The sequence below is a fragment of the Pogoniulus pusillus genome, chromosome 22, assembly GCF_015220805.1.
Source record: "Pogoniulus pusillus isolate bPogPus1 chromosome 22, bPogPus1.pri, whole genome shotgun sequence".
In the NCBI taxonomy this organism is placed as follows: Eukaryota; Metazoa; Chordata; class Aves; order Piciformes; family Lybiidae; genus Pogoniulus; species Pogoniulus pusillus.
Window position 1 is genome coordinate 15,477,364 of NC_087285.1, and position 14,126 is coordinate 15,491,489.

Consider the following 14,126-nt stretch of genomic DNA (forward strand, 5'->3'; position numbering starts at 1 on the left):
ACCCCTATGGAACAGATTTATTGCCAGATTCTGAACATGACATCACCAAAGCAGCTGCCTGAGTCCTGCTCCAGCCCTGCTGCACTCCACGCATCTGCTCACAGGTCTGTGGTGGTGAAGGTGGTGTTGATGTACGCTATTTTGGTGGGTTCCTTCAGGTTCAGAGCAGCCACCAGTGCCTCCTCATTGGTGTCATCTATCAGCTGTGCTTTGCCCTGCTGCAAGAGGAGAGTATAGTCAGAGGGGATGGGGAGAGAAATGGGGGATAGGACACTTCCATCCCACCCAGGAGCTGGGGTTTGTCAAGGAGATGGAGAGAAAGGGACATAAGGAGTCCAGGCCCGTTCTAGGCGGGAGGGAATGCAAGATGCAATGGCAAGAGTCCCTGTTGGCTTTTACACACTCACCTTGGCCTTGACATTATCGTCCTCAGCTGTGTTGACTGTGTTTTCATCCAGGGAATTCATGCTGTGGGAGTGGGGGGAAGGGTGGATAGAAAAGAGCCCAGTCACTGTCAGAGTGGGGACACAAGGTGTCAGCCTTGTGGCCTTTGTGACCCACCAGAAGAGCTCACCTGGCCACGGAGCTGGAGTCCTCGTGGAAACCCAGGTCGTGGGAGGGATCAAGCGAGAGGTTCAGAATAGGGTTGGCTCTGGCCAGGGGTGAATGATAGGTGAGTGACCCTGCAGGGTCAGCCCAGGGCGGCCAGTTCCCCAGGTGGGAGGGGTGTGGCAGCAAGCCCTGCAGTATATGCCTGGATTCCCCTCCACAGGGAGCCTCTCACTCACCCCTCTGCATTGTACTGGTTGGTCCCAGGGATGCCAGCTCCTTGCTGTGCCATGGCAGGGCTGAGCGTCGTGGCCACCTTCAGAGCCTTCATTGCACTCAGCTTCCTCTTGTAGCTGCAAAGCCCAGGAACAGGGTGGGTGAAAGGGGCAGGAGGGAGCTGGGTCGTGGGACAGGACCAAGATGGAGAGCAGGGCTGAGTCTGGGGGTGCTGGTGAAGATGGGAGTCGTTTTGGAAGGCAGGATGGGGTGTGGGTATTGTGATACCTCCTGGTGGTCAGAACCAAGACCAGGGTCATGATGAAGATGGAGAGAAGCAGGAATGCCGCCAGCCCTGCGATGATACTGATCAGCTCTGTCTCCCTGCTGGGCTTCGTCACCTCCCCTGGGCCCTAGCACAGAGCAAGGGTGAGGGCACAGCCCTGACCAGCATTCCCTCAGCCCCATACAGATCCCATGCCCTCTCTGTGCCCTTTGCCCGGCCCCACTCACGATGATAGCCAGACCCAAGTTCACCAGTTCAGCCAGGATCAGTGGGTCGGACTGTATGAGCCTGCCAAGGAAAGCAGAGACATGAGGGGCTGGTCTGGTGTGGGTGCATGGCAGTGCCCATGTGTGGACCCTGCCCTGGCACGTACGCGATCAGCTGGATGACGTCCAGGGCAGTGCCGTTGCTGTAGACGAAGTATGCCTCCATCACTGACTTGGGTTCCATCCTATGGGATCAAAGAGATACGGTGAGTGTGGTGTGGGGCACAGTGCACTGCCCCAGGTGACCACCTCCAGTGCTACTGCCACATCCCCTTCCCCACCACCTGCATGGGCCCACTCACCCCGAGGCACGGGTGTTCTCCACAGTCTGGATGGACACCACATAGACCCCTGCCTTGGTTGCGGTGGTCAGGGCCCTAGGAACAAAAGGGAGGGAAAGAGGCTGAGCCAGGCATTGTGCGGCTCCACTCGTGGCCACGGGAAGTGGCTGGAGCCCCTGCAGTCCCTGGCTGCAATGTGGACCTGTCCAGTCCTCTTCATGGTTGTGAAACCAGGAGACACAGTTGGGTCCTGGCATGCATAACCATGAACATCCCCCCCACCCTGGCACCCCTTACCGTTTGATATCTTCAGAGTTACTCTGGACCTCATCCGCAGTTACCAGAAATTGGAGGCGAATGCGGTAGCTCTGATCTACTGTGAAGATCTGCACGGAAAGAGCAGGGGTAAGCAGGACTGAACAGAGTGCAGGAGGTCCCTGGGCAGGGGTGACACTCACATTCAGCACAGTCTGTGCTGTGTGCACTGGTTCTTCCTTGTCCTGAGCCTCCACTGTCACCTGGTACTGCCCCTTCAGTGAGCTATCGAGGTTGCTGAGCACCCTGAAAGTACAGAGACTTTGGTGATCCCATGGGACAGCCCTGGGGACACCACCATCCTCCAAGCTCCACCCTGCCACCGTGGCCACGGTAGGACCCTAGGATGGCTTTGCCCCCTTGCCAGCTTGCGCTGGCCCTGTCTGCCTTGCGGTAGGCAGGAACAATTCCCGCATGGTGGCCCGGAGCCGTGGCCTCACCGGATGCTCCCGAGGTAGCCGTCCTTCTCAGTTATCGTCACCACCTGGAAGAGGTTACTGAAGGGCCGGCTGGCCCCACTGTCATCTACCAGCACCACACTGACAATGGAGAAGGCGATCTCTCCCCTTGCCCCTGAGTCAGCATCTGTGGCCTGCAAGGACAAAGCGTGGCAGGAGCACAGACAGGGACGGCCTCTGCCTGCCCACAGTGGGGACAAGCAGGTGTGGCTCCACAGACTGACAGACGCATGCAGCTCCTCACCTTCACAGTAGCCACTTGCAGGCCCGCGGAAGAGATTTCAGGGACGACCACTGCCGGGGACAGACATGGACAGTGTGGCCATGAGGGAGTGCAGCCAGGCTTGCTGCAGACTGCATTCCCACATAGTCCTGGGGCTCAGCAGAGTGGAAGCATCCTCCTGCTGTCCCTAGCCCCACAGCCTTCACAGAAAGCATCAAGTAACCCCAGCCTGCCCTTGTACCTCAGCACTGCCCTGGCTGGAGTAAGGTTCCCACCACCAGAGAGCATGGTAGACCACACCTAGGCGCAGAGAGGAGCCCGCGGGAAGCACCAGCCCCAGCTACTCACCGAAGGTCTCCGTTATAGGCTGGAAGATCGGCGCATTGTCATTCACATCAGTGATGAGTATCCTCAAGGTTTCTGCAAACACCCCAAAAGCAGAGCTCTGGTCACCAACAGAGCAGCCCTGCAGCACCCTCCTCCTCCTCCTGGAGATCTCATTCTCTCAGCATGCTCAGATCCCTGTACCAGGGACCAAAAATGCTGGGAGCACCCTTCTCCATTGCCGAAACCAGCAAACTCCCTCCCTGCTCTCCACAGCTCCTCCTTGGAGGTGGAAGAGGCAGGTTCCACCTTCCCCCATAACTGGTGGCAGCGGAAGGAAGGAGGGAGCGTTGGGTGGGTGCTGTACCATTCCGGCTGTAGCGGTTGCCCTTCTCGGTGTACAGGTCTTCAGCCCGCAGCGTGAGCACCACCGAGTCACACAGCTCGTAGTCAATCTCTGAGCTGTTCACCAGCACTGAGCCGTTGGGTGCCAGCACGAACCAGTCCCAGCACACCTCCCCGGCACTGTTTTCCCCCTTGAAGCAGGCAACTCCCAGCTCCTCAAAGACGACCGAGTGGTTGGTGTCTGGGTCGGAGGCAACCAGTGTGCAGACCACCCCCTGCTGTGTGCCGTTCTCGCTCACTCTCACGTCTTGCAGCGAGTCAGGCAGGATGGTGGGAGGCTCGTCGTTGATGTCTAGGACGTAGACGTTCACAGGGACCGTGGCACTGTCCCCCACATTGTCTGCAGCTGTGTTCTCTGCTACCACCGTCAAGAAGAAGACCTTCTGCTGCAGAGTGTCATAGTCTAGGTATGTATCAGGGTCCACAGAGAGCTGCCCAGCATAGTGCCCTTGTGCCAGACGAAATGAGCGGATCAAGAAGTTGCTGGAGCCATTGATCCTCTGAATCAGGAAGGAAATGCGGGAATTGATCTCTGTCCGGTCAGCATCTGTGGCTTCCACCTCACCCACAAGGGCCCCTGTAGTTGGAGACTGATACTTAGTGGCCAGTGGGCACTGATTTCAAGGCCACCTGCTGGTCCCATAGCCCTGGTCATGCAACTTGTACCTGGAGAGTCTTCAAAAACGGAGAAATTATAGGACTGGTTAAGGAATATGGGTGCGTTGTCATTCAAATCCTGCAGAAGACAAAGTCCATGATTTTAAGTACTCCAGGAAACAGGGGCCCCACAGCAGGCTGGGGACAGGAGTGTGGACACCTCCCTGCCCACAGACAGGGGCCACAGAACCCCTCTCCTCTTCATCAGTTATTCTCTCTGCCCCAACAGAGAGCCTGAGGTCTTATGTCCCTACCCAGAGATCCCACATGCCCTCCCTGACTGTCCATCATAACTCCAAGTCCTGGCCTGCCTCAGTGTGTGCTTTTGTCCAGGGCTCACCTCCACAGTGATAGTGACATTCACAGAGGTGCTGAGTGGTGGCATGCCATGGTCGTACACTTCCACTGTCACCACCAGCTGCCCCCGTTCATCTTCCAAGGCCTCGCGGTCCAGTGGTTCCTTGCTGTACATCTTGCCTGTGCCTGCATCGATGGTGAAGTTGTTGCTGAACAGTCCTGGCAAGATCCTGAAGCCTAGTTGACTGTTGGGGGTGCCAGGCTCATCATTGTCAATGGCCTGAAAAGGTGAGAGGTTGGAATGGAGTAGTCTGGCATCTCAGGGACAGTTCTTGCTCCTCTCCAACAGCACCTCACTGTCCCCTCCACCTCTGCTGCTGCGTACCTGGATCTCTGTACTGACATTTTGCCCCTCTTCCACTGGGATGAAGTAGGAGCCAACGATAATGGGTGCATTATCATTGTCATCCAGCACGGTGATCTCCAGAGCTGTGGTGCCCACCAGGTTGCCCCCATCCCTAGCCTGGAGGTTGGCATAGTAGATGGAGCGAGTTTCCCGATCCAGCAAGTTCCCGTTCTGCACCAGCACTGCCCCAGTTGTAGCATTCACCGTGAAAACTTCATGTCTATGGCACATACAGAACCGTCACCATGGCCCCACCCTAGAGTCCCCTTGCCAGGATGATGTCCCCGTTGTGGCTGTCTATGTCTCTACGTACATGCTTTCTGGGAGCAGGTAATAGGTGATCTCACCCAGGACGCCGCTGTCTGGATCATAGGCCTAAAGGAGAGAAGGATGTGCCTCAGTCCCCTGGCACTGGTCACTGCCAATGTGCACTGGCAGTTAGCACTTCAAAAATAAGGCCCTGATGGGGTCTTATTTGATAGGGTCTCAGACTTTGTGTGCCCACTGTCACCATCTCCTTCTTATGTGCATAGAGAGAGCAGTGCCCTTGATGCGAGCTCACTAGCAGTGCCAGGTGCACCCAGCACTCTTCTTGGGGGACATAAGCTGTGCCCACTCCCTTCCCAGCTCCTGACCGTGATGTTTGGTGAAACGATGGTGCCATTAGGGCTGTTCTCCATCACTTCCAAGTAGTAAGTGCTTTGGGGGAACTCAGGGCTGTGGTCGTTGCTGTCAATGATGTCGATGGTCACAGTGGCTGTGGAGCAGCAGTCTGTGGGGTTTCTTGTGTCGTTGGCAATGATCTGCAGATCAGAGAAAGGGACAGTGTCTCGCGTGGGTCCCCAAACACAAGAAAGAGAGCTGTCCACTACAGTCCAGCTCCTTTACACCAAACAAGCTGACACAGCAAAGCTGTATTCTGCTGTGTTTTGAACCTCGCAGTAGGAGGGCTCTGTTTCCCCTCTGCTCTGGCACATGCCGCAGGGAGCAGGGACTGTCCCCACGCTGAGACAGCCTTACAGGTCCCACCTGCACCACCATGACATGGGTTTTCTCGTAGTCCACAATGGATGAGTTTTGCACCAGGATCTGAACCTCCCCTGTGCCCATGATCTCTGTGGGGGAGACAGTGAAGGCGCTGGCATCTGGACCCTGCAGGTACAGCTTGTAACTGCTATTGATGCCCTGCCAGGGAGAGATACACAGGAGTGAGGGTGTAGCAAGGATGGACACCTGCACCCTGGCCTAGCCCCTGGGCAGGGTCCAACCTTGTCTGGGTCGTAGGTGACGATGCTGAGGTTGGACACGGGCAGTCTGGAGGAGGAGTGCTCTATGATGTTGCCCCTAAAGCTGTTCTGGGCATCAGTGGAGAAATTGCAGCTGTAGAGTAAGCAGTTGTAGAACTGGGGCTTGTTGTCATTGACATCAGTCACCAGAACTGTCACCAGTGTGCTGGCATTGGCTTCTTCACCATAGATGTTCAGGTGTGCCTCACGTGCCTGGGCAGGAGGAGAGACCAGGCTGGAGAAGCCCAGGGAGAAGCAGAAGATGGGGCTCCCCTTGCTGCTTCCTACTCACTATGACTTCCAGCAGAATCTCCTCGCTTGGCAGCTGCTCACGGTCCAGGGGCCCATTCACAGTGATGGTGCCAGTCACAGCATTGATAGCAAAGGGGACAGTGGCATCTAGGGCAAGAGCAAAAGCACAGCATGAATCAACTTCAACCACTGGTAAACACAGGCCTGGCCCACACTCTGCCAGCAGGGCAGACTGGTAGCACTCAGGAGTCCAGAAACAGTCCCTGCATTGCCTGTTGCTATCTGCTCCCCTCCCCTGCCCATTCTGCCCTACTCCATCACTCACTGGTTATGTTGTAGAAGATTTCATCGTTCACCCCCGTGTCTCTGTCCACAGCAGTGACAGTCAGCACAGTGGTGCCCTGTGGGAAGATGGCCATCAGGGCAGGATCTATGACTTCTCCAGCCACTCACCACAGGGCGTGAAAGACCCCAGGGAGGGCCAGCGGTAGTGACATGCCACAGGCAGAGATGGGCTCCTTACCAGGGGACAGTTCTCAGGCACAGAGCCAGAGTAGCGCTCGCTGAGGAACTGTGGGTCCAGGTTAGGCAGGTCACGGATGGTCAGTGACAAGTAAGTGGAACTGCTCTGGACTGTCATTACATTGTGCAGTAACCCACCACCATCCTGGGGAGCAGAGCACATGTTAGTCCCATGGCCTCCTTACCTGGCATCCTCACATCCCCATTCTAGCTAGTCCCCACCTTGGCAAGGATCCTGAGCTGGTAGAAGGTGTTCTTGGTGTAGTCCAGTGAGCCATTGAGTACCACACTCCCGTTGGGCAGGATGTAGAAGAGCCAGAGATTATTTATGCTGTTTGGAATTACCTGAAGAGGGGACATCACTGTGTCAGCAAGACAGAAAGCAGAGGTGGCCCAGCAGAGATGGGGGGCTCAAGTCCCATCCTTCTGCCAGGCTTGGCTCAAGGGCTGTGAGGACCTCTGACCACCTAGCTTGTCCCCAGCTTGCAGCTTTTCAGCACTTTGCACTCACTGTCCAACTGGTGCAGAGCCAGCACAGCACAGATCCCTGATCCCCCACAGGCATGGGGCTGCTCCTGCCCAGGTCCCTCCAGCACCTTCAGCCCCACAGGAGTGGGGTTTTGGTGTGGCATTCCTCACTCCACAACACACTGTGCTTACCTCCTCGATGCTGTAGCTGACTTTGGCGGCATTCCCAGTGTCACTGTCATTAGCAAACACATTGTAGATGATGCTGCCTGGTGGTGTGTTCTGGGCAGAGAAAGGAGGTATCGTTCAGGAGAGCAAAGGAGTGGTTTTGGGTCTGGCCCCTAACAGGCCTGCTCTGGAGTGTGCTGGCTCCACAGGGCTCATGGGGCTGCCCAGTGCTGTGGGCTATGCAGGAATGATCTGCTGCCCTTGCTCATGCTGGGCAGAGGATGGACCCACCCCATGCCACTCTTGCTGGGAGTCAGTAGGATCAAGGGGCTGCACCCCCGCCCTGGGGCTGCCAGGGGTGGGTTAGACTTAGTCCACACCTTGTCTGTGCCCCGGTTTGGCCTCACCCTGGCTTGGACTTGGGAACTCCTTGATCAGAAACTCATCACAAGGGCAGAGTCCCAGCCACGAGCCCGCCAGGAGTCATCATGAGGCACTCCCAGGTCAGCCGTGCTGGCTGCACCGTTGCCCCGCACCCAGGCACAGTCACCACACACCCAGTTGTGGGGTTGCTGGGTTCCTGGCACACGGTTGTCCCGCTGCTGGCACACCCATGCCACAGGAGCAGCACAGTGCCTCTGCCTTCCTGCCTGCAGGGGCTGTGAAGTCCCAGGGAGGTACCTCAGGGATAGTCTTTTCGTATGGCAGGTACTGGAAGACCGGGGCGTTGTCATTTCGGTCGTCCACAATGATCGTGATTTTCGTTGAGACCTATTAGGGGTCAGGCAGGGTGTGAGACGGGTGTGGGAGATGGTGCCCAGCAGAGTTGTGTGCAGTTCCAGCGCCCTGCACCTAGCCTGGCTCTGAAGCCAGCCAGCATCACCCCACCCCTGAGCAAAGCCCACCTTCAGTCCTGTCCCCACTGAGCCTCCGCAGAGACCCTGCTTCCCTCTTCATCCCCATCCCCCACACCACGCCCTGGCACTCACTGGGTCGTTTTTCCCATCGTACACCCCAGCGGTGATGGTGAGCTTGGCCTGCAACTAGGGGAACACAAGACAGGTCTTGATCAGAGCCAGACAGAGTTAGACCCTTGTATGGAAGGACCCAAATGCCCCTCCCCCCCATCATCTCTGTGTGGGATGCTCCTCTGCGACAGGTTTCCCCTCAGGAGCCAGGCTTTTGGGCCAGGGAGTGACCCACAGTATGTGGTACTGTGAGCAGCCTCAAACAGGACTCAGGGCTCTGCCGTCTGTCCCTGTCACCCCAGACCACCAGGTCAGGCAAGGACATCTGACCCAGTCTCTGCCCTCACCTCACGGTCGAGGGAGTTCCTCAGGGTCACATTGCCTGTCGTAGAATTAACAGAGAAGTAGAAGGAATCTGGCCCACTGATGCTGTAGGTGAGAGGGTCCCCGTCTATGTCAGAAGCCACCAGCTGAAAAGCTTGCTGACCTGGGGGCACAGGTAGAGTCAGCCCCTGCCCAGGGCACCACCCTGCACCTCAGGGTTTCTCCAAGTCTGCCCTACTCACCCAGCTGTAGGTCTTCAGGCACAGTGAAGAAGGTTTGGTTAAAGAAGGGGGCTGTGTTGCCTGAAACTACAAGGAAGAGGTGGCCTGAGCACCACCACAGTGCTGGGCTTTACTTGCACCCTGCTGCAACCCTGCACCAGTCAGCACCTACCTAGCTGCAGTCCCAGATCCTGGCTGTGGTCTGGGTCTCCAGGGGAGGCAGGGGAACTCACCACCCATCACATTGCCCAAGCTTATCCCGCACCACCCACCCTCAGACCATGCTTGTCCTCCAGATGCAGCATCCGTGCTGGATTCAATCCCTGCTGCCTTCTCTGCCTTGCCCTGGGGCAGTGAGGTTACTGTTGGGTCTTCAAAGTGCCAACAAAATGGGCAGTTGTTTTGGAGGTCCCAGCTGCCCTCACACAATTTGGAATGCATGTTGCATCTGAAAGCAACTCCAACACCTCCTGCCCACCTGTGCCAGCCACTGAACAAAGTCCTCACCTGCTGTCAGAAGGAAGGGGGCCAGTGCCAGCCAGTGCCATGCCATTCTGTCAGCGAGCCTGTGGGCACACACCAGAGAACATGTGTGTTGGGCTGACAGGTGCCTGCTCCAACCATACACCCCCAATCCCTCCTTTCCAGCAGTTCCTGTGGCAGGAGGGGCTCCGGTGGGAACAGTCCCCTCTACTCAGCTGGGCTAGTGAGCAAGCACCAGGCTCCATCTCACACCTCCATCTCACACCTCCATGCACAGACTCCTTGGGGATGTGTCATGGGGGTACAGAGTTGATCTCCAATGTCTGGGGTGCTCTGAGGACCCCAGGAGCCTCTCTGAAGCATGGTTGGAGGCTCTATCACTCAGACTCAATGGGGCCATGCCAAGCAGTGTTTGAAGCTTCAGGGGAATCTGTGACACCACAGAGTGTGATGTCCCCCTCCTCCTACCACAGCCCGTGGTCAGCCCCACAGATGACAGACACCTCCACCTCCCCACCCGTGACGGGCCGCAGTGCCCGTGAGGGCTGAGCCCGGGACCCAGGATCCCTTACCTGCAGCTGCGTTGGTGGGGATGCTGCTGGGCAGGCTGCTGTGCATTCACACCCTGACACCGCCAGAGACCTTTGCCTCCTGAAGTAAACACGTTCATCAATTATTAACTGCAATTAAGGGGTGACAGATTCCTGTCTCATCTTCCTTATTCCTTGTGCTCATTCTCCAGCCTCCGCCCAATTCAGCCCCATGGTTGCTCCTTCACCCAGACCCCAGGTCCTCATGTTGGGTGCTGCTCCCCAGGATTCAGCCATTCCAACATGCACCCCTGGGACTGTGGCTGCAAGGAAGGATGCAGAGCCCGTAGAGATGCAAAGACATCCAGAACCACCCCGAAGGACTGGAGAGGGGCTGGGGTAATGCCCTGCATCCCCTGGGCTGGGGACACTGAGGTCCCATCAGGATGGGGGGCGGACATCAACCCAGTGGTGTGGCTACCAAGGCAAGTGCCTGAGACCCTCTGTACTTCCCTGCTACCAGCTCCCCACTCTAGGGGCTCAGCCCAGTCTCCCTGACCTACTTCAGCCCTGCTGAGGACAAGGGCGGATTGTGCAGCTCCGCTCAGGCAGAAGAGGGCTGGGAGGTGGCATGGTGGGGCACTGCCAGCTCGGCCTGTGGGACCCCCACCTTCTTGGCCTTGAGCCACTACATCCCTATTCCCTGGGAAACCTGCAAGGTCTGGATACCTAGGAAGCTCTGGGGTCCTCCAGACACCCAGCCTCCTCCAAGGCTTCCATCTCACCCCACACCTGGCTCAGGGAGACTCAGAGAAGTGACCTGGGAAACACCTCCAAGGCTGTTCCAATATCCCCCCAACGCATGTAAAGGCTTCCTCAGAACACCCCCACAGACACTCTACGGACTGGAAGCACCCCTGGAGACCCCTGGGACTGGCCCAGGATGAACCGTCTGAACTCTCCGGGGTTAGTGCTCCTGACAGCTCTCTGCGAACTGCCCCTGGCTGACCCAGGATATCCCCAGACCTCCCAAGGGCTGTCTCGGGACATGCCGGCGTACCCCGGGCCGGAGTTGCGATGCGCTGCCGCTCTGAGCATTACGGCCGCAGCACCCCGCCGCGCGGCTTGCAGTGGCGCCGCTCTTGGGCGCAGGACGGCGGGAGCGGGGGGTGTGGACGCGCCCATCGGCGCATGGAAGGGGGGACGGCGAGGCGCGGCCGGTTCCATCGGGGTGGGGGTGCCATGAGGCGGGGCTGAGGCCGGGCCGAGGCCGGAGCGGGAGCGGCACCGGGACGGACACGGAGCCCGGCGGCCCCGGCCGCCGCGCCATGCGAGCGGGCTGAGTGGCGGGCAGGGCTGGGGCAGGCATCGAGCGGCCCGCGAGCGCCGGGGGACCGCCTCTGGTAGGTATGGGGTGCGGCGGCGCCGGACCCGGGCTGCGCGGGGCCGGGCCGGGCCGGGCCGGTGCACCAGTAAAAGGAGGCGGGCAGGGCCCAGGGCTTGGGAAAGGAGGTAGGAAAAGCCGGTGCGGCGGGGTATGGAGGTCGGCTCCGGTGCACCAACGAGGGCGGCAGGCAGGGCCTGATGCGAGAAGAGCGGATGCACGGGCCAGCGACGCCTGGAGCGATGGGCGAAGTAGTGAGCGGGGCCCGGTGCGCGGCGGGGAATGGCCGGGCCGGGTGCGGTGGCTTGGGAAGAGCTGATGTCCGGGTCAGGCGGAGGCCCGGTGCAGGCTTAGTGCGCTACGGAGTAGCTGCACAGCGTACCGGGGCTCAGGAGATTTGGCCGGAAAGGGCAGCTGGGCCCGGTGCACCAGGAGCCGCACGCCGGTGGGAGAAACCCCCGGCTTTCGGTGAGCCCTTCGGGAAGACAGGAGAGGCTTCCAGGGACACCAGGAAGGGCGGCGGAATCGTAGCCTTGCCGCTCCTCGGGCCTTCGCCGGCAGAGCTGGGCCTGCCCCGGCCGTAGCCGTTTCCGGCGGGGCTCCCGCGTCCCCAGCCGGGCGTGGGTCGGTGGCCTTTGCATGGCTAGTTCGGCGTCTCAGACTTGCTGGACGCTCCGGTGTGTTACGTCTGCCGGTGCCCCTGGGCCTTGATACCTGCCCCCGACTCGGTGAGCAGGGCCGAGGTCAGGGGTTGTGGGAGGGAATGGGAGGCGAAGCGGCTAAACTCTTCCGTGAAGTTGTAAAAATAGGGAAGAGGTGGGAAGCAACAAAGCCCAGCTGACGAGGTAGGGCGGTGGCACCGGTGGGACAGGCCTTGCCACCGACCTGTGGTGTGCGTGTGGGCTGCAGAGGACCTGTGTGAGCAGGTTTCGGGCACTTGGGATATGGTCGAGGGCTGGCTCTCTTAGGCAGGAGCTGAGCCCCGCGGGTAGCCTGTGGGTGCTGCCCCTCTGTGTGGGGACAGCCTCGCTTCCCGTGACTGTCGATGGTACCTCGGCCACAGCTCCGGCACAGCTGCCCATGTGTGTCTGCCGCTCCAGAGCTTATCCCCGTGCTCACTAACTCTGCCTTCCATGTCACCACCTCACTCAGCCATTCTGCCACCTGCACCCCTTTCTGTTCTGCTGTTGGCTCCAATTTGACGGGACTCCTGGTCTCCCTGTGCGCAGGGGGGCGGCCTTGCCATGGGGTGATGCGCATGGCTGCGCTCGGGTGTTCGGGTCGGTCCCCGAGGCCGGGAGCCCGGGGAGGAGGAGCGATCGGCAGCCTCGGCGGCTGTCGGAGGGGAGCAGGCTGCGTCTGATGCCACTGCGGTGCATGGTGGGTAAATATGCACGTTGCAATGAAAATAATAAGGCCGGCTCCATAGCGGCGGCTAAAAATACTGCCAGTGCCGAGCGCCTGGCGGCTGCCTTTGTTTGACACCTTTGGGTGCTTGCGTTGAGCTTGGCCGGGCCGCAGGAGCCACGCTCTGTGGTGTCGTGCCCCTCAGGTAGTGAGTTTGGTTTGGCAGGTGTACTGCAGTCTCTCTGTGCCCTTCCACGCCTCTTTGCTCAGACAGCGGTGGCAGCAGAGCCGGGGCAAGTGTTGGTGTGAGAAATGAGGTGGGAGCCACCTGGGTGTGTTTGGGAGGCTTCAGTGTCACCTGCCTTTGTGCACAGTCCTGCAAGGAGTTGTAGTGGAGTGGCGGGGCTTTGTCTTCGCCAGCCTTGCTTGGGACTGGATGCTCTGATGTGTAGCTATTCCTGCCTTCCAGTGGCCTGCCATGATGTTCTCTGACAGGCAGGCATGCTGGCCTGCTCAGTGATGGGTTGCCAGAATTTCTGGCCAGGTGGTGTGGTATATGTCACCAGTGTGGTTGAGCTGAACTTGCTGCAGCCATGTCTGCCTCTGAAGCGTGTCCTGGCAGTGGTAGGATGGGAGCAATGGTATCTTGCTGCTTTCTGGCTGATCAGAGGCAGGAGGAGGGATCTGTGTCTGAAGTTGTGCGATGGGTACTGAATGGCAACTGGGCACTGATCTTTGCTCTGTGGGCAGCGCTCTTTCTGTTATCTGTTCTGTTCTCGCTGCTGCTGAGGTCCCTCTGCTGTCAGGAGCCAGGGGCTTCCCACTGCAGGGGACTGAGAGGCTTGCAGAAGAGGCCAGAGCCATCTGGAGCCCTGGCTGCTCCAGCCACTGGCCTGGCATACCGGCAAGGGGAAGGACGTATGTGGCAGGGCAGCAGCAGAGGGCTGAGAAGGGCAGGAAACGGTGAGCCTGTGCGCTTGGGTCTCTGTGATGTGTCTCTTCCACTTCGTGCACAGGGATGTCAGAATGGTGGTAGCAGCTGCTCGTGGTTCCCAGTTGGTGCTTGCTGAGGGCCTTGTCTCCAGCCATCAGCTCTGAGAGCTGAGCCTTCACCCTCCTGGCCTTGGAGTGAGTGGAGACATGTCACCCCACCTGCATGCTGGGCTGCGATATATTTAGGGCAATACCTGCGTTTTTGAGGCCCCATGCTGGGCTCTCCCTTTACTGGAGGGGAAGTGTCGCCACGCCTCTGCTCCTGCCCGGTGCAACATCTGACCTCTGAAGCCATGTGTGCTGGTGAAATTCCCTTGAGTGGTGAAACATGCCGTCCCTACCTGCTGGGCCACATGGCTCCCTTTTGAGCGAGGAACAAAGAATGGGGAGAGGAGACTTTGTGAGTCCCCATTGATTTGCTCTGTGGAAGCTGCCTGCTTTGTGTTTTGTCTGCCTGCCTGGGACCAGGGCTCTGTGGGGCGAATTGATCAAGCTGT

The 14,126-nt window shown here is 58.8% G+C and overlaps 2 protein-coding genes across 4 annotated transcripts in view; one reads left to right on the plus strand and one right to left on the minus strand.

The window, feature by feature from the left end:
• On the minus strand, positions 1-12,622 carry CDHR2 (cadherin related family member 2). The gene is made up of 33 exons (XM_064161919.1): positions 11,672-12,622; positions 9,948-10,026; positions 9,400-9,458; positions 8,914-8,979; positions 8,695-8,834; positions 8,369-8,422; positions 8,061-8,150; positions 7,404-7,493; positions 6,966-7,088; positions 6,745-6,888; positions 6,547-6,622; positions 6,262-6,368; positions 5,952-6,182; positions 5,713-5,868; positions 5,319-5,486; positions 4,997-5,058; positions 4,663-4,903; positions 4,321-4,557; positions 3,990-4,059; positions 3,286-3,900; positions 2,943-3,014; positions 2,616-2,665; positions 2,354-2,505; positions 2,057-2,159; positions 1,896-1,984; positions 1,620-1,694; positions 1,425-1,502; positions 1,279-1,339; positions 1,054-1,178; positions 789-902; positions 575-652; positions 408-468; positions 1-218 (listed from the first exon to the last, which is right to left on the minus strand). Exons 1-33 carry the CDS (start codon positions 11,928-11,930, stop codon positions 99-101), a joined length of 4,245 nt encoding a protein of 1,414 aa, XP_064017989.1. The 5' UTR covers positions 11,931-12,622; the 3' UTR covers positions 1-98.
• RNF44 (ring finger protein 44) overlaps positions 11,140-14,126 on the plus strand; it is a 17,651-nt gene continuing 14,664 nt past the window's right edge. For 2 of the 3 annotated variants that reach the window (XM_064161907.1, XM_064161906.1), the window contains exon 1: positions 11,140-11,308. The gene's annotated coding sequence lies outside the window, so the exon portion shown is untranslated. Of the gene's footprint in view, positions 11,313-14,126 lie in introns of all 3 variants that reach the window. The other variant, XM_064161908.1, reaches the window with a different exon arrangement.

Excerpts from the sequence above, each read along its gene's own strand:
- CDHR2 (XM_064161919.1), bottom strand. The coding sequence starts at position 11,930 with ATGCAAAGGCCACCGACCCACGCCCGGCTGGGGACGCGGGAGCCCCGC. Across the intron at positions 7,494-8,060 it reads ACGAAAAGACTATCCCTGAG|AACACACCACCAGGCAGCAT; the intron begins GTACCTCCCTGG and ends TTCTCTGCCCAG. Across the intron at positions 2,666-2,942 it reads GCCTATAACGGAGACCTTCG|TGGTCGTCCCTGAAATCTCT; the intron begins GTGAGTAGCTGG and ends TGTCCCCGGCAG.